This window comes from Ascidia mentula, chromosome 7, assembly GCF_947561715.1.
Source record: "Ascidia mentula chromosome 7, kaAscMent1.1, whole genome shotgun sequence".
Taxonomy (NCBI): Eukaryota; Metazoa; Chordata; class Ascidiacea; order Phlebobranchia; family Ascidiidae; genus Ascidia; species Ascidia mentula.
The window spans coordinates 321,394-345,993 of NC_138572.1; the positions used below are offsets into that span (position 1 = coordinate 321,394).

The 24,600-nt window shown below is 38.0% G+C and overlaps 3 protein-coding genes across 5 annotated transcripts; 2 read left to right on the forward strand and 1 right to left on the reverse strand.

Moving 5' to 3' along the window:
* The first annotated feature begins 574 nt into the window (after nucleotides 1-574).
* Nucleotides 575-18,819, forward strand: LOC145908164 (solute carrier organic anion transporter family member 1A6-like). The gene is made up of 14 exons (XM_082995366.1): nucleotides 575-1,183; nucleotides 1,679-1,833; nucleotides 2,513-2,659; nucleotides 2,877-3,079; nucleotides 3,283-3,381; nucleotides 3,446-3,679; nucleotides 3,959-4,123; nucleotides 4,279-4,486; nucleotides 4,792-4,924; nucleotides 5,099-5,262; nucleotides 5,821-6,024; nucleotides 6,088-6,115; nucleotides 18,227-18,280; nucleotides 18,627-18,819. Exons 1-14 carry the CDS (start codon nucleotides 1,121-1,123, stop codon nucleotides 18,756-18,758), a joined length of 1,989 nt encoding a protein of 662 aa, XP_082851492.1. The 5' UTR covers nucleotides 575-1,120; the 3' UTR covers nucleotides 18,759-18,819.
* LOC145908163 (NACHT, LRR and PYD domains-containing protein 14-like) lies at nucleotides 6,415-12,502 on the reverse strand. Of its 3 annotated transcripts, none has more exons than XM_082995364.1 (12): nucleotides 12,208-12,502; nucleotides 11,639-11,758; nucleotides 9,911-11,559; nucleotides 9,751-9,840; nucleotides 9,609-9,695; nucleotides 9,397-9,549; nucleotides 9,084-9,236; nucleotides 8,782-8,934; nucleotides 8,455-8,619; nucleotides 8,208-8,374; nucleotides 7,539-7,691; nucleotides 6,415-7,439 (listed from the first exon to the last, which is right to left on the reverse strand). In XM_082995364.1, the coding sequence occupies exons 1-12, from the start codon at nucleotides 12,257-12,259 to the stop codon at nucleotides 7,376-7,378; spliced, it is 3,006 nt and encodes a 1,001-aa protein (XP_082851490.1). In that variant the 5' UTR covers nucleotides 12,260-12,502; the 3' UTR covers nucleotides 6,415-7,375. The 3 variants fall into 3 exon arrangements, with proteins under 3 accessions (XP_082851490.1, XP_082851489.1, XP_082851491.1); XM_082995363.1 differs by having other exon boundaries at nucleotides 6,415-7,479; XM_082995365.1 differs by lacking the exons at nucleotides 6,415-7,439; nucleotides 7,539-7,691 and adding an exon at nucleotides 7,723-8,010.
* Nucleotides 18,820-22,670: 3,851 nt separating the features above from the next.
* On the forward strand, nucleotides 22,671-24,533 carry LOC145909048 (uncharacterized). The gene is made up of 4 exons (XM_082996371.1): nucleotides 22,671-22,803; nucleotides 23,423-23,517; nucleotides 23,795-23,929; nucleotides 24,387-24,533. The coding sequence occupies exons 1-4, from the start codon at nucleotides 22,752-22,754 to the stop codon at nucleotides 24,462-24,464; spliced, it is 360 nt and encodes a 119-aa protein (XP_082852497.1). The 5' UTR covers nucleotides 22,671-22,751; the 3' UTR covers nucleotides 24,465-24,533.
* Nucleotides 24,534-24,600: the final 67 nt, after the last annotated feature.

Genomic DNA, 24,600 nt, shown 5'->3' on the forward strand with positions numbered 1-24,600 from the left:
GGCTTTTTCATTAAAAGCTCAAGAGATGGCAAGTCACGATTATGAAGAGGGAAATCACCGACAAATTACACAGCAGCTTATAATCGCTCGAATTAAAACTTCAACTCATCGAATGTTTTCGACACAAGCTTGAACCGCAACGACCTGTTTACAAAAATGCGCTTTTTATACGGAATAAAACATGCAGTGGAATATTTGGGTGTTAATCATGGCAACGTTGGACAAATATTTTTCACAGCTCGTTTGATTTCAGCATGTGTTCGTCGGGGAACTTCTCAGTAATCCACGCAAGCTGCTACTTTGTTTCCAACTTTGTTTCCAATAAAACAATGTTATGAAAGTCCAGAGATTGAAACGCCTTCATTAAATTATGGAGAGAGAAAGTTTATTAATTGCAATGTTGTAATGTAAACGAATTTGTTCGTTTTGTTTTAAGCACAATGCACATATTTTTCTTGGTTGTTTTCCTGTACATTTAGCGTGTATCGGTATTTGTTTCACCTTTTCACAGTGTGAATTCGTATGCTTGAGCAGTCGTGCTTGAATTGTGGTACGACAGTTGGTTGAGGTGCTGACGGGCGATGCAGTGTCAAGTCAGGGACAGTTCCCTGGTGGTGGCAATAATTTTATTACAAACGTAGCCACTTTGGTCATGTGACTCCAGGTCTCTGCGATAGGCCGTCAGTGCAGAGTAGCCTAGGCGTTTAGCTGGGTTAGGGACACGCTAATTTCGGTTACAGTAACACTCGTCACATCTCAGTTTGCAAGGAATTAACATTACATAAACGTTACAAAGACAGGAGAGTCTCAAAATTTAAACGAAACAAACGTCAAAACTATCCGGTCTTTTAACAACAAGTTGATCAGGATCTCGTGTTGAGATAGAGAGATGGTATCGCAGGTGCCTAAAGCCAAGGCAACAGCATCATGGTCAACAGTTCACGGCAAGATTTAATAGATATTGAAAACGGACATGAATTTACTGGTGACACGTTCGTGATGGCGACCGTGGCCTGCAGCGATTTGTAGCAGGGTTGGAGTTGTTAGAAGCTAAAGCTCGGCTGTAGGTGTAAAGTGTTTTTTGGACTATTTGTGGGAGATTATCATAAGCAGGACAAAAATGGCGGTTTTCACCAGTGTACAAATGTTTGTGGCTTCCTTCAGCATTGTCTACATGTTATCGGTAAGACTGATGTGTCAATAGCTGTTACTATACATTGGTATACCCGTACTGTGTGAATTCGTGAAGCCGCAAAGCTTATTACAACCTTGTAACACGATTGAATGCTCAGTTGTTTTACTGGAATCGCAACGCATGGCTTATTTCACTTTCACACTGAAGTTTAATGAAGGTGCTTTATGTAAATAATGAGAAAAATGTATGAAGTTTATTGAATTGTGGTTGTTCGGGCGACTACTGCTGTAATAGACAGAAGCCACCTAATGTGCCTGAATTTCTTTTTGAGTGGTCAACTATGCTCTTACTTGTATTTGATGTTTAAACATTTTTATGACAAAGCTCCGTGAGCCACTCGCATGCGCTCGGGATCACATATTTATGCACTGGGCTAACCCTTTGCTGTGTGCGACATGCATGGGATAGAATGCTGGTTATAATCAAATCTCTGCCCATATATGGGCAACACCACATGTACTTGCTTATGGACAATTTAAACAGATTTTGACTGACGCGTTTGGAAGGGGAGTTTACACAACGATCGAACGCAGATTCCAAGTTACAACCAAGAAGATTGCGTCACTTTCAATCGCTTACCAGGTTGCAAACTTGTTGTTTCTGGTGATAGTGAGTTACTACGGGAGGAAATGTCACAGGTAACACACAATGTTCGTCACACATTGCCATGGTTAGAAAATTTGCTCCAAGATCATGTGTTATTCTATGGCTGCTCGCTATTGCGTATCTAAAGATGCAGAAATATTGTCTACACAGGCTATGTTGACTGTATCTCAAGGCACAACATATTATATGGTTTCGTTGAAATGTTCGTGTCATAATTTAATATTTGTAGGAAAATAACACAGTGTAACAGTTAAAAAAGTTAAACACTGGAACCTAACGCGTGTTTTTCACACGAAATGTTGGGCTTGACATCCCGCCTATAGAGGAAACCGCATTGACACGACCGGATCTTGGATAATGTTTCAAAATTTTGTGATGAATTGCTTTTAGTTGAAAACCCACAAGCTTGTTGCGATAACAACATGAGCGCATTGGGTTGGGTTTAATTCATACACTCAGAATCCTCGTTAAATCTGCTATTTTACTTTCCTTATTGGTACTTCCGCTGTGTCCTTGTTATTTTAACTGTATTTTAATTGCTTGTTGGTTATTCTACACATCGAATTTGTGTGGTAAAACACCACATACTGCTGCACATGGAAGTATTGCATTCCACAACCCAAGTCATATCTGTTGGCGATACAGTGGAAAAAACATATTTGTCGAACGTCGATTTATGAAAGAAGTTGAAACTGAATATTTGTTTCCCAGGCCTCGGGTTGTGGGGGGGAGTTGTCTGCTTGTTGCAATCTCATTTTTCTTCATCACGATACCACACTTTGTGAGCGATAAGTACGATTATACGATAATCGATACAAACGATTCCACTTTAACTGACGATACATCTCAACTGTGCAGGTAACGTTGTTTCAATTCAACAAGCTGATTTTATGCGATTTCTGCCGAGTAATCACAAACCCAACTGGATAAAGTAATCATTATCAGTACAACTAAATAATGACATTTGTGCTTTTTCTAAGCCTGGAGCCCAATATTTTGCATTTACGATCGCCTTGGAGTTTCGCTAACCCTGGGTCGACAACCACAACTGTATGATATTACATTGCATTCACAGCCTGGCCTCTACACACCCAATGCCATCAAGCACTGTGACTTCACAATGCGACATTGATGACTCGACAACGAGTAGTGGAATATCTGGATTGTATTGGATGGTTGTGGTGGGGTACGCACTGTGTGGGGTCGGGGGATCCACCTTTTACCCCCTAGCTTTTAGTTATGTTGATGATGTCGACAAGGAGAGTTCGCTTTACATTGGTAAGTGGGGTGGGGGGGGGGGGGGGGGGGGGGTGTTTATTAAACATAAAAGAAGAATGACATCCACATGTTTCACCATAAAACTACATCAGGACTTAGAGATTTTGAAATTGAACTTAATTCTATTAAACCATGGAAAAACATTAGAATAACCATACCCTGTTACAACTTTATGGAATTGAAAATTTACTGTTGTTCTCCAGCCATCATCAACACAGCTGGATTGCTTGGGAACGTACTTGGTTATGCGATGTGTGGGGTAATCCTTAAACTATGGATCGACTTCGAACGTATACAACCTGGTGCGGAATACATGAGAAAATTTTCAATGGCGAAGTCTAATAAGTTGACACTTTATCCTGACAGGTACAGTGGATTTAAAACAGGAAGATCCGAGATGGATCGGACCCTGGTGGCTCGGATTTGCAATAGGAGGAATTCTCACGTTCCTTTTCTCAATTCCTCTTTTTTTCTTCCCCAAATCAAACGGGAACGACGAGAAGACGGATGAGGAGTTGGATGAGGGAAGAGGACTCAATGAGATGATGAAGGAGGACGAAAACATAAGGAATGGAAGGGAGTGGAAAGAAATGTGCAAAGGTCATTTATTTTTTACTGATGTCATGGATGAACGTGCAACAATCTGGACGTCTTACCACAGGCTACAATTAAGGCGTTTTTTTGCAATATAAACATTAAATACCCACATTTTTTTGTTGGCTGTTGCCACAAAAACGCGTATTTCTAAGTGACGTAACATTTTTGTATGGTGTCAGATAGGTTCGTTAACATCACAGTTAAGTTGGGTCAGCATTTTTTCTGTTTAAGATGAGTAAAATCGTCTGAATAGAACTTTGACCTTTCCATGCTTCCCACCAGGCCCACTCGCAACATTCAAACGAATGTTCATGAATCCTGTGTATGTATTCACAATCACATCCGGGACTCTGTGTATTGCAACCCAGATAACCATGATCGCGTTCAGTCCGAAGTACTTTGAAGTTAGTTTCGGAATAAGCGCCTCCAACAGCGGTTACATTTTCGGCAAGTTATTCAAATTGTTACTTTTTTTCTTACACGGTTTTGTTTGAATTTAAACTAAACAAATATCAGTTCAGAAAGTCTGATATATTGACAGATAAAAGTTGATTTTTGTCGGTCAGTTATAATGATGATTTAAAGTAGATGTTATTCCACAGGCGCAGCGGTCCTGCCCTGTTCTGGTCTCGCCGTCATCATTAGCGGGATTATCATCAAAAAGATGAAGTTGGAGAGTAAAGGAACGTTGACATTATGTCTTGTATCTGTATGTGGATCGTCGGTCTGTCTTCTACTGTTGTGTTTTGTCGGTTGCCACACAATCGATGTTAGAGGAGTCACAGCAACGTACACAGGACAAGATATAAGGTTGGGAATTTGATTTATCACCGGTTTGTGTCCAGCTATTTTAAAGGCCTGATGGTTTCCAAACATAATTCAAAATCCCTTAACATTCGCAAGTTATAAAAGCAGAACAACTTGGCGCAATTCAACTCTGGCTAATTACACATCGTACTTCCGTCGTATCAGACTTTATGTTTATGTGAGGATATTCCGCCACAACTTGGAACAGTCAGTTTCCACAAAGCATTCAAAAGCCCAACAACCCTAAATTATTATAACACGTGTCTCCAAAATACGTGGCAAGGGCCTGGTAGGTTTTTTACTTCCAGTTCTCCAATACACGAGTGTAATACGGGTTGCGATTGTCAACATGGAACTTTCGCCCCTGTTTGTGGTTCAGATGACGTCACGTATTTATCACCGTGTCACGCAGGTTGTTCGAGTGCGGTGGGAGATACACAGGTGTGTGGATTCATATGCAATGATTTCTTTGCTTTTCTAAGTACGACCATACATATGTGGTCATCCATGCAGTGAATCTCACTTGCTTTGTGTAAAAATGTTGCAAACAAATAATTACTAGGAGCGGCAACAGCACCCGAACATATAAATTCATCACCAACATTTTCCATTCAGAATTTCACCGACTGCGCATGCGTGGAAGGAAACTCCACCGCCACTGGAGGCGCATGTGAGCTCTCGAAATGTCCTCACCTTTTCATCCTCGTGGTGGCGCTACAGACAGCAGCAGCATTCTTCTCATCTATGGTGATTACCCCTTTCATGATGGTAATTCTAAGGTGAGATGTGGATGTGTTTGAGGCTTGTTGAGTGTTTGAGAGAGGATTCTTGTGGACTTTGTTGTCGTGCTGAGAAGTTGAACCCAGATGTTAAGCGGGTATTTTTAACCGTGTTCACATGCAAATCTTACAACTACGAAAGTTAAACGACAGAACTTGCTCAATGGTTTGTGATACAAGAGCTTATAGTGCTTTATGGGGTCGTAAGTTACAAGGATTACCAACTTTCCATAAAGCCCAACATACATGCTGTTGTATTGCCGAACACGGCAATGTTGGAAACAATAATATTTTTTGGGACTCTTATTAAAAAATTGTGAAACCGCCAACGGTTTAGGCGGCAAAACAGGTGTTAGAGCTCTGTTCAAAACAAAAGGTTTCATATTTAACTTGCCTTGAATAACTTTGCTACAGTCTTGTAGATTATTTTTATTCTTTATGATGTGTTTAAACTTGAGGTTTTGTGTTTGGTTCTTACACTAAAAAGGCTGAGAACTATATTGAACAAGACGGTTATTCCACATACAGACATTTAATTCGCCCCTCATATTGCTGTAGAACGGTTCCACCCGAAGATAAGTCGGTAGGAATAGGAATAAGCGCATTCATGGTTCGTGTAGCAGGTTTAATACCATCACGTATTATACTGGCTGCAGCAATCGACTCAACATGTTTATATTGGAGTGACGGGGGTTGCGGAGATGAAGGTTACTGCAAGGTTGGTGGTTCGATTCCCGGTCGGGGAACCAGTTTTATCCATGAGTAAATATTACTTTTTGGAGATAATTTGCATGTTTCAATCAAGTAACAAACCTCTAATTGAAGCAAGCTGAATACACCAGAAAAAATCGATTTCGCTTACCTATACTGTAGGCATAGATATGTAACAGAGGTTTACATTGTTAATCACATTTCCTATGACAACAAGACCAGTGAAGTAATAGATTCACAGCAAAGAAAACGATTTTTGTTTCAGATTTACGACAACTCGGCGTTACGAAAGTCAATGTTTGGAATATTATTTCTCTACCAAGCTGCCTCAGTGCTGACAACGGGTTTGGCGAAGTTCTTTGAAGCGAGAGAAAGAAGAAAAAAGAAGCAAAAGAGAAACGCTGAGAAAAAAGAAATTGATCGTTCCAAACTTATATAATTTCCATAAACACTTTTATTGAAAGTAAAATTTTCATTTCATTACTTTCGAGGTTTTTTTCTCTTTAATTAAAGTTTTCTTGAAATTTAATATGCAAGCCACGTGTTACACGTAAAAGTTTGGCCGTGTTCGAGTCAAAATAATGCCGGGGATATTATTTTTTTTGTAATATTTACTAGAAACAAATACCACACTTAGTGACAAACAAACAACAACAACGTATGTTTATACCTTAAACATGGAACCATTTCAATCGAATTCCTTTCTGCTGGCGTTGCCATAGCAACAGAAGCATTCACTTTCACAGATTGCGACTGCAAAACATTTATTCGCCGTCAAAATTCGAACGCGGCTTAATTGAGTCAACAGCGACACCACAGAGATTAAAACGACCTGTTTGCAAATTTCTGAACACTGCTATAAATTTTAACTGATATCAAACTACAAAACAAAGACACTCATTCCTACTAACCCGAAGTAAAGGCAGTGAAGCCCAGACTAATTTGTCTTTTTACTTACGTACAAGCAGACTTTCTTTCCCTCATAATTTAGAAACCTGATGATGATATTGGCGTCAAAAGTTTAATAATACAAGAAAGGACTTTGCGGTTAATAAATAATGGTGAAATAAAAATGGGCCAAAAAAATGAACCAGACATCATCCAGTAGTGAAATGGAATATTGTCGGGAAAAAAATATCTTTTTAACACAGAACTACTGCAATATATATTTTGAAACTAAACATGAAATTGCAAAATATGATTACATCCTTATTTGACAATTTGGACGAAATTGTATTGACACAAATATTGAGCATAAATATGAGTAAATTTCTTTGTTCATCGGAAATCCATTTTTGAAGTAATGTCCGATCACATAAGGAATATGTGATGTAATTTGATACATAGCAAAGATGCTTCATAATCATCCGGGGTGATCATGGTCATCATAAGAATGGCATAATTAGCAAAAGATTATGAATTGAAAAACCAAGTGAATGTTTTTACACACTGGTTCCTTCAAATCCCTGATCCAAGAAAAACTTGGTGTAGTTTTCTTGAGTTGGTCTAAGGAAAAAAATGGGAAAGTTGAACTTTTAAACCGCAAAAGTTTGTAAAGTAAATACCTTTTATATCTGTTTGGACCGAGAAACCCAATTGTCAAACGTAAGATTCCAATTCCAGTAAGGATTATGAATCGTGATGTAAAATCAAGTTCAGATAACCCTGATCCAATTGCTTTTGCCCACCAAATCATCAATCCTGTTGTGGAAGCATACCTAATGCAAAACTTTGTTTTCAGTGATTTCAGTGAACCCCAAAAAAGGTTAAACTTAAATGGACAACAGTAAGATTTCCTCATATTTGTTTCATGGGTAATTAAACATTGCATAAGACACTGTGGTGGTTGCCAACATAACAAAGTTGATGTTAACCACTGGACATGACACAGTAGTCAATATCTAAATTTTTGTTAAAACTAACCTTGGTTTACAACCACTATCTAATAATTAAACACCAAAATTGGTAAAATGCTTATCCTGTTAAAAATGCACAAAAATATGTGTTAAAAGTAAATGTTTAAAACAAAAGTTTTACCTTAGCAAGGAAATCCAGAGGTAAAATGCTGTTTATCATATTAAGTAGATGTTTCAAACTCTTACTGGGTTCATCATCAGTACTATAACCCAGTGAGAGTTCGAAACGTCTACTAATAATATGATCAACAGCATCCTTAGCTTTGGCTTTCCTTTTTAAAGTCATTAACTCAGATATTTTGCACCCAAACGTTTTACCGCTTTACAAATATCTGCCATGATTGATATTCTTGTTGCCATTCTGCAGACATGCCACAGTTGTCACATTTAATATCCACCATGTGTATGAATGAAATACAAGTAATTTTTTTTGCTCCACGATCTCCAATATTATTGTTGCTCAAATCAATTATTCGATAAGTTGGCTACAGAAACAGATGACGTTGGAAGATTAATCAACACCAAATGCCAAAATAACTTCAATGAAACAAAACTATTAGTTTACCTTGCTAAGAGAAAAGGTTTTGGATATTGCATATAAAAGTTTATCATCAATTTCAGTAATTCCACAACCAACCATCTTTAAAAACCACATATGCTGAAGACATTCTGCCATTGCACAAAGTCCATTGTTGCCGACTTTATTTCCAGATAAATCAAGGAGCAACATCTGAAAACAATGATTGAACTTTAAGTCACAACCTCAGCACAATTAAACACAAACAATAACCCTAACATCTTGTTTTGGTTAAAATAGCGGGGTTTGTATGATTCTATGTATTTGCACATGATTTGTATTACCATGGAAACATCAACACAATAATAGCATTACCCATTTTGATTGGTTTATTGCGTTTATCAGATGTTGGTTCAACTGAGTTATGCCACAACCAGAAATGTCCAAAGATCTAATTGAGGAAAGGCAGTTTGTAATTTCTTGTAGTCCAGCATTTCCAAATTCATTGTTCGACATCACAATGTTCAACTAAACACAATTACATAAAATCTAAAGTAAAATTTATTGAACACAATATTAAAATATTTAACAAGCCAAAAATGCTTTTAACAATCAAAGTCATAAAAAATTAAAAGTATTAAAAAATTTGGAAATGATTCCATCAATTTTGTATTCACCATATTTTTTTTCTTTATTGCATTTGTTAGTTGGTTGTCAACAGTTGTAAAGTGACAAGAAGCCATTTTTAGGCATCTTATATCAGATACAGAGGACAAAATATTGCAAATTCCCTCTATCCCTATGTTGTTCCTCGACACATCTACATATCTCTGAAAAAATTAGTTGATTATGATTTGGAATAAAAACTAGTAAATTTTTAGTCCAGCTTACAAAATAATTTGTGCCTAAACAAAAATGCAATAGATTTACAGAATGAGACAGACTGAATCCATTTTGTTTGTACAATGTAAAACATGCAAATTCACATACCCATGATTTCCTGTTTTCCGTTTTCAACCAATTTCTAGGAGCATGCGTGATTCCACAATTGACAGCAGTCAAATCATTAAATGGGACAATTCTAGTTGCAATTACTTCCAATCCAATGTCTCCTATGTTGTTGTCAGATACATCGAGATGCAACTGCAAGTTAACATTTCAATTACGAATGTATGGGAGCTACACATCAATGTGGAACAAACCCGAAGATATGGATTTTCAGAGAGGATATTCAAGTATTCCACAATAACATTTAGTTCAGTAACATTATAAACTTTCATGTACACCGGCTAAAACAAAGTTAATTAGTTTATAAATATTACTGACACTTTTAAGTAGACATACCAAAATATACCATGGAAGGAGGGTTTCTTTTTTTAGGAGCACCTCTGTACTTACAAATAATGTCCCTAACTGATGTTTGAAAAAAATCATCTGAAAGAAAAAAGTTTAAAGGTCTAAACATGCACAAATTTTAAATGCCACATCTTAATCATGCATATACCTTGTAAGTACTCTGTTTCAATGCATTTTGAAACAATTCCAAAGAATTCCCGAAAAATCGGGCTGAAATTTTGTCAATTTTTCTATTTAGTTGTTTCATGATGTCGAAAAAACAGGCAATGTCTTGGGGATAAATGTTAGCATCCTCAACAACAATATGTTCTGGAAACCTTAGTTGCAAGGACTTTGTTATTTCTTTATCTTGTGTTTCACTGGCCCATTTACAAGCATGGAATATGTTTGAAGGAATAGAAGATAGTACAACGCGTTTTTTGGAGCAAAACATCTCATTTGTAAATGGTATTCGATAACTTTTGGCCAACTCATCAAACTTCTGTTTGTTACAGAAACCAAACATTACAGACACCATGGTTTGGTGTAGATCAAATATTCGTTTGTCAGAAAGTATTTTTTGTAGTGTATCAGTTGAAACATAATACATTAAAAAAATGGCAGCGAAATAATCTTGCCATATTCTATGGGCAAAGTAGCCAACTTTACCACAGTGCAAAATTTCTAGAACTAGATCAACCGACTCATCAAGACCCGTGAAAAGGAAAGAAGATTGTTTAATTCCTGCTTTGTTTAGATCATCAATAGTAAAGAGGTATTTGTTTTCAAGAATTCCCATGCACGCCAGCTTGCCTAAAGCCATTATTTCATGCTCACGGTTGTGCCTCGATTTGAAATAGTTTCTGTAGTAATATGATAGAATATCACACAGGGAAACTGTTGTTATTATCGGATTTTCAACAAAATAGTTGTGAACCAAAATAAAGAATAATGGAATGCTGCAGTAGGATAAGATTTTGGGGTTTTCTTTTAAGGCAGAACAAATGCGAGTGTAGTGTTTTCCACAAACTTCTTTGCCTAATTTCTCCTGGGTTTGTTGACTAAGTCCACAAATTTCGACAACAAAATGTGGTATGTTATGGGGGTGAATCTCATAGAATTGATCTGGCCTGGATGTTGCTGCTTTTTTTGCTAACGGAAATATATTTCCATTAAGAATGTTCATTATAAAAGTCATTGCATCAGACTCTTCAAAAAGAGATACATAACCATATTTTTTTTGCAATATCTCTACACCAGCTTCATCAAGACCGTCCATAATTATAATCATATCTGGATCTTTGTTCAGCAGTTTGAGAATATATTTTTGATGTTCTAAGGTCAGATCTATTTCTGGAGACCAAGAGAACAAAAGTTTGAATAAAGTTGTTTTTTTATCGAATTGAATTGACCTTAATTCAATAAAAAATATAAATGTAAGACTATCCTTATACTGTTCAAGTAAATGTTTAAGCCAAAGCTTTGTAAAAGTAGACTTTCCAATCCCAGGCTGTCCCACAATACAAGCTGTATTCCCATGGTTTTCTCTGTACTTTTTAGCGGCTGGCTCATCCATATTAGATGTCTGTGACATTGCAAACTCTTCGGCAGTTTGAAAAATGTCATTCATTTTTACTGGCATGATATTCTGTTGCTTGCTTCCAAATAAATCCCCATCATCGTCGTCAGCAAGAGAAATGTGTAGATTAGTAGTTAATTCTGGTACTTCGAAGCCAACTTTGTGCTTTGTTTGTACAGAATGACTCAGTGACCCAGATATCTCTTTTGCCCTTTGTAGCAATTGCTGTTGCAGTTTTTCTATAGAAAGAATATCTAAATGTCATGCAATGCCAGTGCCCACGTCGTATATACTATAACACTTAAAATACCAACTTGCCTGTGTCAAGTTTCTCCTTGCTTCTATCAGGTTTTACATTTTTAAATATTGTTAGATTGTTGACTCCTACAATGCTCGATTGAATTTTGGCATGAGATGCAAATACCTTTGAAGTTATTCCTGTTTCAAAACAATATAGATTTAGTAATTCTGAAATTATATGCAAGTTGGTTAAAATATTCAAATGTTTCCAGGATTTATTTTGATTGAAGTAACATGAATTTCAGATTTTCCAGAAAATAAAAAATTTAATGTAATACTTTCAGTAAAACATCGAAAAAACGTTGGAAGTGTTTCAGATTCATTACAAACTATTTTAAACATCAATTATCATGATTGGCAAAAGCCAAAATACAACGGCCTAAATTATTAGTCATTTACAGTTGATGGAAAGAAAATATAATATGCCAGAACCAATATTCTAGTCATTGCCTGTATATATTCTCATAAATAACTTGATGTCCCATGAGTTTCTACAAAAACATTTGTCGAAGGCCTAATACAAAAAATGCAATCCAAGTAAAAAACATTTACAAACACTTGTGGCACAAACTAATTAAACCACTCACCACCATTACTGCTGCTTGTTTCAAAGTCTTTTTCAAACTTGTCAGTAGCCATTCAAACTATTAGGTCATGAGAAATTACACAGAGTACCACTTCCACCACCAGAACAAGGAAATATTCATTCTGTGTCACAATCAAACAGTTCCGCTTTTCGACACAAATTAACAATTCCTAAGTATTCTAGTGAACAATTGGTGCCCAACGGACGACGGTGATTGTATAGTCACCACAAAGTGGAAGTCTTTGCTTGGCCGTTTGGTCAGCAAAGTCGTCTGAAAGTCACACCAGCTGCACTGATGAAACTTTATCGGTCGAAAGAACAATTGCAAGTTCCTATTCTTCTAAAAATCGGGGAAACCCCAAATTACGCCATAAATACTTTTATAGAAAGTTTAATTTCCATTTCATCACTGTTGGTGTTTATCCCCATTCTTTGCTCCGGCTTTTAATTTATTTTTTTCGTGAAGTTTAGGACGAACTTTTCCACGAACAAGTTTAAATATTCCCGCCTTCAAAGATTGTCAAACGACCACTTCCAACATATTACGACTTGTGTCAAAACTAAACCATGAAGTTCTTGACAAAGAGGTCACAAACCAGTTGTACGCGTAAGGTACAGACGTTATTATACCATCTAATGGAATACGTTGAAAATATTTCGCAAACACATTCATATACGACCCAGGTACAAACAACGCGACCAAAACAAGGTTTATAGTTGGTAATTTACTTATTTGTGCAATAACTTGTTTAAAACGTGCATGTGGCAGGCGCAACTGTGCGCGACGCGAGTGGTTCAGGTTGGGAACCCGGTTTACAACATTAACAGTAAGTGACACCTCATCACAATAAAGTATGTTTATACTTTAAACATGACGCTGTCCATCCAATTCCTCCCGATTGACGTTGCCCATAGCAACAGAAGTGATCGCTTCCAGCGACGTCGACCGTTTAAAAAAATATTTTGTCATTAAAATGCCGACGTGACCGATGGTCGAAGTGATAAGACGGACGGAATTAAGCAAAGCTGAAAAAATGTTTGCGTCCGACCTGCAAAGTTGCCTGAAGGGGATCACGTGATCAGGTATGAACTTTAATCACCACCTGTCATGGTTTGAAACCACTTTCTGAGCAACGCAAGTTTGACAGGTGGAAGGTTTTCTGTTTGAGCTTGAAGAAAGTTCTGGAAATAATGGAAGTTTTGAGGGACATCAAATTGTTTGTGGCTTGCTTTAGTCTGGTTTATTTTACCGAGGTGAGTTTTAAACTTGTTCAATTTATTGTAACAAGATCTGCATTACTACCTGATGTTGATAATGTTAAAATGTGTTTTTTAAAACCTTAGTTTAATCCAGAGTTTCTCAACAGCCGACCCGCGTTTATTTTTTGTCTCTCCCCGCAATAAATTCGTTTCACTTTAAATGGATTTCTTCTGGGGCGAAGTGAATACGTTTGCCTCACTGAATATTAACATTTATAAATGCCACACAGAAGGACACTGTTTCGACCTATAAGGATCAATAAGCTTCATGCTTATTTATTACAATCACACAAATGAACGCAAGAAACGTTTAAAGATGATGACCGGATCGTTTGGACGGGGAGTCTACACAACGATCGAACGTAGATTCCAAGTTACAACCAAGAAGATTGCGTTACTTTCAATCGCTTACCAGGTTGCAAACTTGTTGTTTCTGGTCATAGTGAGTTACTACGGGAGGAAATGCCACAGGTAACACTGCCAGCATTTCTAACAATAGGTTGCAAACTTCAGTCAAACACCATCTACCCAACCCTGACCCACCGGACAACTTTCAAAATAACGTAAACGTTTTGCCAAACTTCACATCATTTAATGCATTACCATTATACTGATCATTATTTGGACAAGCAACAAAAATGATTGACGATTATTGCTGCTTCAAGAACAACACGAAGTTAAATATGATCTGCACGATTCTGTTGCATCACCCAATTTGTTTAACGTGTGGTGTGAACAGGAACATAGATTCCCTGTCAAGTTGCCATACCTGAAATTATTTCCAAACCGGGTATGACCCTACATGCGAGAGGCCCATGGTCAGCGGGCTTGGGAACCACTTACACTCTGCACATTTTAAAACGTTAAAAAGTAAATTGTCACAAAACATTCGTCGCCACTGTGGGAGTGAAGATGTTTATCAGAGTAAAGAAGGTCATTTTACGGACATTAGGTCGCAAAATTGAATTTGAAGGACAGGCAAGAGTTTTAAATTACCACGATCGCAACCAGATAAGAGTTCTAAAAAATCAACTTTGGCAAGTGACCAATAGCGAGAGGTTCCAACTATGGAAAATAAAAAAAAAAAGAATATTAATAATAATAATGAATGTACATAAACGTATAGCGCAATCCAAGCGCCAACAAGGAACCAAAAATACAACAGAAAATCGTTCCGGTCGACGTATTAAGCACGTGTTTTAGTATTAAGCACGAGTTTTAGTATTTTAAGACCTCAATTTTCTTGTAGACCCCGGGTGATAGCGGTGAGCTGCATTCTCATCGCGATCGCGTTCTTTGTCAGGACGATACCTCACTTCACCAGCGATAAATACAACTACGCGATATTCGAAACAAACGTATCGTCAACTGACGATATGACTCAGATATGCAGGTAATTGATATCGCGGTACCCGGTAATGTAAACTTTTTCACCTAAAACTAAATTCTCATCAAACAGCCCTCCCTCCAACGTGACGTCACCATCCAATATGACGTCACAGTGTAGTACTGATGACGTGACAGAGGGCATAGGAATACAAGGATTGTTTTGGATGTTGGTGGTTGGTTATGCATTGTGTGGAATGGGTTCGTCTACTTTTTATCCGCTTGGTTTTAGTCACGTGGATGACGCAGTTGGAGAAGAAAATAGCTCGGTTTATATCGGTAGGTGTCGCTCTAGTTGTTGACAACATTCTTGTGTTTGACTTTGTACTGGCACTGCAAAGAGAACCCTCGTGGTGTTTCATTTAGCGCAGATTCCCCTTTCCGCGTTTCTATTAAAAGTCTTATTAATAATCATGGAACAAATTCATTGTTTACAACGGATGTAGAATATTTCCACGAAACCAATGGATGTGATAACTCTGTACATTTATTCCAGCTGTGATGAACTCTATGGCGATAATTGGAGGGATCAGTGGATACGCACTGAGTGGAGTTTGCCTCAAACTATGGGTGGACTTCGAACGTATCCAACCCGGTGAGTGTAGGGGACAACATATTACTGTGAAACACGAAGAAAACGATGAGTAACTCCAGACAGATGTAGAGGCAGTTTCGACCTACCAGGTCTCACAAGTTCACCTGTTTCCAGCTGGGGTAGATAATTAACAAAAGAGTTTCTACTCAAGTAACCCCAGCTGCACTGATGAGACCTGACAGGCAGAAACTGTCTGGTGCTCAATGTTAAAGTAAATGTTGGTACAGTTTTAGATCTGAACGCAGATAAAGATAATTTCTATTTAAAAGTAATGCTTAACAATCTTTCCGGACAGGTACAGTGGATTTAAAACACGAAGATCCGAGATGGATCGGATCCTGGTGGCTCGGATTTGCAATAGGAGGGATTTTAATTCTCATTTTTTCTCTTCCTCTCTTCTTTTTCGCCAAATCAAACAAGAGAAAAACAAAAAAGGCGACTCGTGAAACGAGAGAACTGCAAGAAGAAGTCCAAGGTTTAACGAGTGATGACGTGGGAAATGGGGACGAGGGAAATATGTTGTGCAAAGGTAAAATTTCGTTGAAAGCTTTCAAAACGTTCGACACTAAGCATGTGGTTTTACTTACAGGGCCACTTCTGACAGGGAAACGTATGGCGTGCAACCCTGTGTACATTTCAACTATAATGGCTTGCACATTTTCAGCCGGGGGCCAACTTACAATGGTCATGTTCTCAACTAAATATTATGAGGAAAGTTCCGGGATCAGCGCCTCCAACACCGGTTTTATTATCTGTGGGAAATTGTTCAGTTTGTTTCAATTAAGTTTCCTCAACTGTTTTCTTCACATAAGGATTTGGCGTTGTTTGGGTTAGATACAAAACTTAACTAAGTTTCCGTTTGTATTAACCGACACTTACTAAGCTATTCACGTATTGGCGGTCCCATAAAATAAATAGTTGCCACATGAGTCGTGTTACTGACTGGATATTTGCAACAGGTGTAATTGTATTGCAATGCTCTGGAATCGCAATCATTCTGAGCGGAATTCTGTTGAAGAAGTTGGACCTTAAGAGACGGGGGACATTGATCTTATGCGTTGTATCTTTAAGCATGGCCACAGTTTGCCTGCTGTTGTTGTGTTTTATCGGGTGTGATACGGTGGATGTAAGAGGGATTACGATGGGTTACACTGGACAGGCACTAAGGTGAGGTCATGACCCAAGTATGTGAAGTAAGTTTTGCAACGTGTTCCATGTATGTTCTATGTCCAGTTCTCCAATACACGAGTGTAATACGGGTTGCGATTGTCAACATGGAACCTTCGCCCCTGTTTGTGGTTCAGATGACGTCACGTATTTATCACCGTGTCACGCAGGTTGTTAGAATGCGGTGGGAGATACACAGGTGTGTGGATTCATATGCAGTGATGTGTTGGTTTTTCATCACCAACATTTTCCATTCAGAATTTCACCGACTGCGCATGCGTGGAAGGCAACTCCACCGCCACTGGAGGCGCATGTGAGCTCTCTAAATGTCCCCAATTGATTTTCCCCGTGGTGGCGCTGCAGACAATGACAGTATTCTTTGGATCGTTTGTGACAACACATGCCCGAGGAGTGGGACAATGGACCAGTGCCTTCACATAAAAACCTAACAGACGTTTTAAAAAATATCTTGACACATTGCGAGAGCACAAAGGCTTTGTATTCGTGGCTTCAAACCGCCAATATAATTCAACCCAAAGCACAAGCTGTATGGGAATCCTTAGTCAATGACAGAGTACCTTGGAGGCAAATATATAAAAATATACCGCAAGCTACAGTGGAAACTAAATTAATAAGTTTTCAAATTAAGCTAAATCTCAGGGCCATTGTGACCAATAAAAAGTTAAAAGATCTGAAGTTTATAGAAACAGGTTCATGTGTCTTTTGCGAAAATGCCGAGGAAACGGTTTTACATTTATTTGTAAATTGTCCTATCGCAGCACATTACTGGGAAAATGTATGCAGTTGGCTAAGCGCTAAACTCCGTGTACCCTTGTATTTTTCTCGTGCGCATTTACTGTTTGGTAGACATGAAAATAACAATATTTTTGAATGCTTTTTAAATTGCGCTCTTCTTTGTGCCAGATTTGTGATTTATCGATGCAAATACGGTAAGAGGAAACCAACAATAACAGAATTTGTTAACATGTTGCAAAAAACAAGATCTATAGAACTAAACATCGCCAGTGAAAAATACTGTAGCGAAACGAATTATTACAGAAGAAAGTGGTCCTACGCTACTTGAAGCATATACCCAAATAACTTGACTCTCTTTTGCTGATTTCTCGCCATTGTGTTTACCCATTGTTTTTTGTCTTTTCTTCAATTGTACGCCTTTAGCGTCCTTTTTCAATAAAAAAAAAAAAAAAAATTTGTGACAACACCGTTTATGATGGTGATTTTCAGGCAAGATTGCAGACAATGAGTTATTATTTGCAAACTAGAGGGTAAATTAAATTTACTGCGATGTTATTAAAAGCGAAATTGTCATAAAACCCACAGAAATTAATTGCGAGGAAGAAACTAAGAAAAAACACATGATGGAAACAAACTATTTAAATAATCAGGATCAAAAATGTTGCAGTGATAACCAATAGTGTGTCTGCAGCTCATACACAATTAATACAATCTATTAATAATAATGAAGCATTGTCTCTTTACTTACAGAAGTGTTCCACCCGAAGATAAGTCGGTAGGAATAGGAATAAGCGCGTTCATGGTTCGTGTAGCAGGTTTAATACCATCACGTATTATACTGGCTGCAGCAATCGACTCAACATGTTTATATTGGAGTGACGGGGGTTGCGGAGATGAAAGTTTCTGCAAGGTTGGTGGTTCGATTCCCGGTCGGGGTGGAATGTATACGCGTGGACGCAGTTTGTCGGATTTATTTTCGCAAAAGATTAAGGGAAATTCGTTAGTTTTAAAGCAGACAATGGTTGTTCTTTGGCCCGCTTTTAATATTCATGCCCCCTGGGACGCCGGTGGCACCCCCTACCGTAGGGTCTGGTGGTGTCGTGTACCCCGATATAGCGTAAAGTTGCATGCCATGGCAATAATCATGCTATGTACAGCCAATAAATTACCCAAGCCCGCTTCCATCCCATGCAATTCCAGTGTAGTTTGACGCAGGTTTGGGTCAATTCCAAACAGTGAATTCATGATTATTTCAGATTTACGACAATTCCTCGCTCAGAAAGTCGATGTTCGGGATTTTTTTCGGTTACCAATTAACGTCGGTCGTTTTCACATCTATTGCTCAACTCTTCGAGTGGAAAGAACGTAAGAAACTGACAAGAGGTTGATCGCGTGTCGTTATGGCAACCAGCAGAAAAACAATTAGCATACGGACAATTTGTTTCCATGTGTCCTAATAAGTATTTTCCGCTTTTCTCTTTGCGTGGGGGGTCAAATGCGCTATCAATTTTAACCTGTTTTAAATAAATCACTCTAGTGTGGATTTGCTTAAAATTATTGTGATGGAATTGTTGTTTGCGTGAAGAGAAAAACAATGTATTTGTTTAACGGCAAAGTGACAGCTGTAAAGTTTAAACCGAATTTTACCCTGCGGTTAACTTAATTTCAGTGATTGTAAATTTAGACAAGAGTTCTACAACCAGTGGCCATGATGACCAATATATATGAACAATAAATGCGAAGAAAGTATAGCCAAGCTAATGGGATACTGGGCCACGTTAGTTTCACCAGAATAAATCTTGGCGAAATAAGAAAAAAGATTGAGAAACACTGATATTAGTTGATCACCACCAAGTTTCTCCGAACACAACTCAGTAACTGGGGAGGGTGTTTAACGTTCTGTAAGTTAAAATTTTAAACAATAAGCGCCAGAACAATTGATACAATCTATTCATAATAATGAAGCATTGTTCCGTCACAAATGAGCAAACGCTTAATATACGGATGTTACTCACTTATATGAAATAATATCCTCCGGAGGCGGAGGCGGTGACTTTGTGTCCGTTCCATTAAATGTTGGTTGTTGAGTTTAAACATCAAGCAACATGTCGGCTCTTCGCTGGTTCGTTCTTCTGCTTGCACCATATCTAACAAGTGAGTGTATAACGTCGCTCTGTTTAAGACATGTAGAAAACAGACAAGTATTATTAATCAGTTGTTGCGCGCAAAGTAAAGTTATAGAGAAATATTACAACCGTAGAAGGCAGCTTGCTTATCATTTGAAAGATAAATAACTTTCCCACTGGAATAAAACTTACGTAGATTCGTAACCGACGTTTAGTGTGCGGTGAGACTTCTCCAGGGCAATAACGCAGCAATTCACCATGTACAACACAGAAGGAAAGTTTCTCTTTAATTACAACGCCTGCAAACAACAATAGCAATAAATCAAATAAGTTCGGCTACAGATGTTAATGTTTTTACCTCAAAATCCTTCCTAAATTTAGTGAAATAAATTGGTTTGGTTGATCCTGGGATGAAGCTGCAAACCAGGAAACAGTCGGGTAATATATTCCTACTTAGTGGAGTTGTGTGTGTTTAGATATGTTTGAAATGGAAGGTTCAGGTGAAGGCCCTCTAATATGTCTTTTCGCTCATGCCCATAGCAACATGATGACGGACACACAATGCAACGAACAATCTGAGGTAAATATTCCCCGGTGTCATCCGATATCCTGCATCAATTCAGTTTCTACATGACATGATAGAGCGAATGTGATTGGTCGGTTGGCATAATTTAAAAAAAAAATGGTTAACACAGAGAACGACACATTTGCAGGCGGCTTGTCTCACAAAGATTACCCAGAATAACGAACAGACGTTTTTCGAGAGAACTTGCAAAGAAATGACCGAATGCGGAGAGCTGGTTAACGACAACGCCCTCCAGTGTTACTCAGAGTCAGCCATCAACAACCAAGTAAGGAATATATTCAGTGTTGCAGAAATAACATAAACTGATTGGAATGAATATGAAGTTAATGAGATCCACATCACTATGAAAGCATCGTGATATGATATATCATGAATCGTGATTAAATTAGTGATGAATTAGGTGAACCGCAAAACATGTTTATTGTAAAATTTCTCCTACCTGGAAGAGTTTTTATCATAATTCAACTATTTATTCCCAGGTTCGCGTGTGTCATTATTGTTGTTCAACCGACCTCTGTAACGATTTAACTTCAATTCCCGATGCAGACTTCCCAGATTTACCTCCAGAATATGAAGAATCGAGATCAAAAAGACGCTCTTTCCTGGCATATTTAAGAGACCCTTGAACAAAAGAATATTTTTTTCAACACATTCGGTCGCACGCACCATTGCATTTGTGTGAAAAACTTGATTTTTATGCATGGTTCTGACCATATGTTAGTTCTGTGGCCATATATGGTGTTCGGTATTATTTGGTTTGAAAATTCCGCTCGAGGTCGTACTTGAACCCACAACCTCTGGGATTGTTCCCACAAATTAAACTATTGAATTTTGAACAAAATACATGTGGGGAGTATTTGGTAAATCAAGAACCAGAGGTTGCGAGTTCAAAGCCCAACGAAAGCGGCCTTTCCGCAGATTGTTTTGTTACAATGTAAATGTTGTGCTGATGCCGCCGTAGGTTTTTCTTGCCGCTTTTCATTGCATTGCTATCAGAACAGGGTATTTTTAACATTGTTCTATACTAATTATTGACTGTTGTACCTTGTTTTTCAGTCAGTAGCATTTGTAGATTTTGTAGTTTACCAAATAAGGTCGAATGATGAACAGAATGTTGATGGCTACGGTATTTGCAGGCTGGCTTCTTTCAACAACCTCAGGCCTAAGTAAGTTCCGTGCCCTGCATAAATACAAGAAGAATGGTTGACAATTTTGTTCGAAAATATGACGTCATAAGAAGGAAAGTCGCATGTTGTATGACGTTTTTTTATATTTTTTAATGGTTTATAAACACATTGCCTTATTTAATCTTGACTTCCTCGAAGTGTTGAGGAGGAATTTTCATGAGATAATTTAATCACGTGATTGGTTTCAGAATGTCAGGTGGGGGAAGCGGTCCGTTTATGGGGGGGAAATTTCACCGACGGTGATTTTCCAGAAAGAGAATGTGATATTCCAAACCCTGGGGTAGATTTTGTATTTTTACAAATGTTCCTACAAAAAAATTTAACTTACAAATTTGCACAAACCTGACTTCATGTGCTTTGTTTTTCAACAAACAAAATATTTCTGTCATAAATCAATATATTGTTACGTCACAGGGCCACGTTTTGGGATGCCAGACGAAGATAGAAACTCATCCCTCTGGACGAAAAGTTTCAAAACATTGTAAAGTTTTTTCTGCCTGTCAATCAAACGCTGAATCGAACACAGGAAATTGTTTTGCTGACGCACCAAGAATAAATCACGTGAGTTGCTATGCCAACACTCTACCGTCCAATCAAAACAGTAAAAGACAAACTATGCAATGTTATGTGGATAAATGGGAGATAGAAAATCACAATATTTCAAATCGTCACCACCATCATTTCTGCAGGCGAGGGTTTGTCATTTCTGCTGCAAACCAGAAGATGAAACTGACCAATCAGCTTGCAACACGTTGCACGATATACCGGAAAATTAACCAATTTCGGCCACGATGCGACGAGTTGTGAGCGCATCAATCAAGTTACACATGAAATTAATCGGATATATCGATGATATTCAATATTATGGCATCCAATAAAAATGTTAGTAAGGTTTAAGGGTGATTTTTTTCATCAAAGCTAAGCAGCAGGAAAGGTGAAAATTCCAATTCAAACGTGATTGGATTTCTAGTTTAAACAAGAAGGACGGAAAATGCGAAAGTTATTAGACAAACAAATCACTTTGTGTGTTTCTAGACTTAGTTAAAGTTGTTCAAAGCGTTGCATTTCAACTTACTGCCCCAAGTGCTGAGTCGTGAGGAGAATTGTTTGTTGTCCTCGATTAAACCGATGCGAATTCGACAGCAGGGAATCGGGATACGACACGTGGACATGTAGCCTGGAGGTAAACGGGTTTTGGCAATACATGAAGATAAGATTCCGAACTTGCTGCATTCAAATGTGAAGGGGTTGAACACGAGTCGAATAAACAGATTGCGAGTTGATTCCGTCGCTTATTTAAACGAATGGGTTCTGATTTAAACAAAATATCTAAAGAAATTGCAGCTTTTTAATATTTTCAATAAAGTAAATTTACGGAAGACGAATAACATACATACTTTGGTTGTTAGCAACAAACATGGATTTTCTTTTCAAACTGTTTTTTTTTTCATTTAGGGTTGAAACCGAATCCTGACAGGAAAAATGCAATCGTTTGTAGCGTTGAGTCTCGTTGTGTTATTGGTTGTTGTTGTTGGTAAGTTGTTGTTGTGTTGTTGGTTGTTGTTGTGGGTAAGTTGTTGTTGTGTTGTTGGTTGTTGTTGTGAGTAAGTTGTTGTTGTGTTGTTGGTTGTTGTTGTGGGTAAGTTGTTGTTGTGTTGTTGGTTGTTGTTGTGGGTAAGTTAACACCGAGATATTCGTACAACAACTAACAGGCGCGAAAACGACAACGGCTTTCTGCAACAACATTTAATAAAAATAACTTAATGGTAACAAGTGGTTCGGTTGAAACAGGGGGGTTAAACTGGGATGCGCGCCATGTATGGTATTGTCTATCACGTGACATTTGCGTAACCTTTAAGGGGGATCTGTGAAGAAGCTTAATTTTAATGGATCTAAAACAACGAACAACTAAGTACGATTCTTGGAAAATATTTTCTCAAATTCAAGGTTAAAATCAGCCCGCGTTCTATTACAAACTAATGTAATTTGCCCCCTGCGTTGTAAACCTCTCGATTAGAATTTTAAACGAGCACGCGAAACACTCACACACTCACGTGCGAATAATTTACGGCTTTCCACGACCTAACAACATGAAGTTTTCGTGGTTAAATTATCCATTATAGCTAACTTTAAATGCAACCTCCTCGATACAGATTTGGGATCAGGGATTGAGTGTTACGTTGGTGGTCAGCGTGGGGATTCACTGATTGATGGAACGTTTGCTACGGAGGAATGTAGGAAAGGGCAGGTGGGGATTTCACATTACTTATTATGAGAAACGATAACTAACCAGCTTTCAAATTCCAACGCTAAGTTATGGAAATATATATTTTATTAACCCTTAAAAGGGGCTTGAAATTAGGAATTGAGTCATTTTATTGCTTTAACTTCGGTCATAAATAATGTAGGTCGTCTCGTCTATAATAGGCGAACATAAACGAATTTAAATAGGAATTGAGACATGATGGGAGCATTTAAAATAGCTCAACTTTCCTATTCCATGTTAATTTAAACGTTCACCTCAGGTTTGCATGACGAGGATTGATATCAACCATGGGTTGAGGAAGGTAGAGAAAATGTGCAAAGAAAGAGAAGCTTGTCGGACTCAACAACAACAAAACATCCTCCAATGTTACAACACTAGACGTTTCGCACTCTCGGTGACAATATTACGGGGAAACCCCACATTCAACACCACCATTTATATTAGATTCGATATTATGATAGGAAGGAAATTGCTCGCAAATTTCATCTTAATTATCTGATACTGATTTTTGGTAACATACGTTGGTCTGTTTCCACGTGGTCTCTTAATCTAATGCAATCATTTAACCGGCCTTGAAGCACGACGCCCATAATATTAATTCACCCCACGCCGTTTACTAAATACTCTTATTAATTTGTCTTTTTTTTCGCAATTTTTTAAAGCACATGCTGATGAGTGACGTAATTTGCATACGTAAAGGGGCATTCGGAATTATCGAGACGACTCAAAACGTTTTGTACGAAGTAACTACCACACGAACCAAACGTGTTTAAAGCATTAAAACCGCCAGGACCTACAAGTCACTACAAGTATTTTTAACACCCAAGTAATATTGACCTTGTGCGTTTCAGACCCGTGTATGCAGATATTGTTGTGATGATGACCTCTGCAATGACTTCATTGACATACCGGAATTGCAGGGAAAATAAATGTTTTTGACGTCACATAGGAAGAAATGTGCGTGTTGAGTCTGCGTGAAAATAAACATGCGGAAATGACGTGTCTTGTGTTTGGGGAATACCGGGGACGTCATGTTAGTGCGGAGAGCGGACAATCAAAATAAAC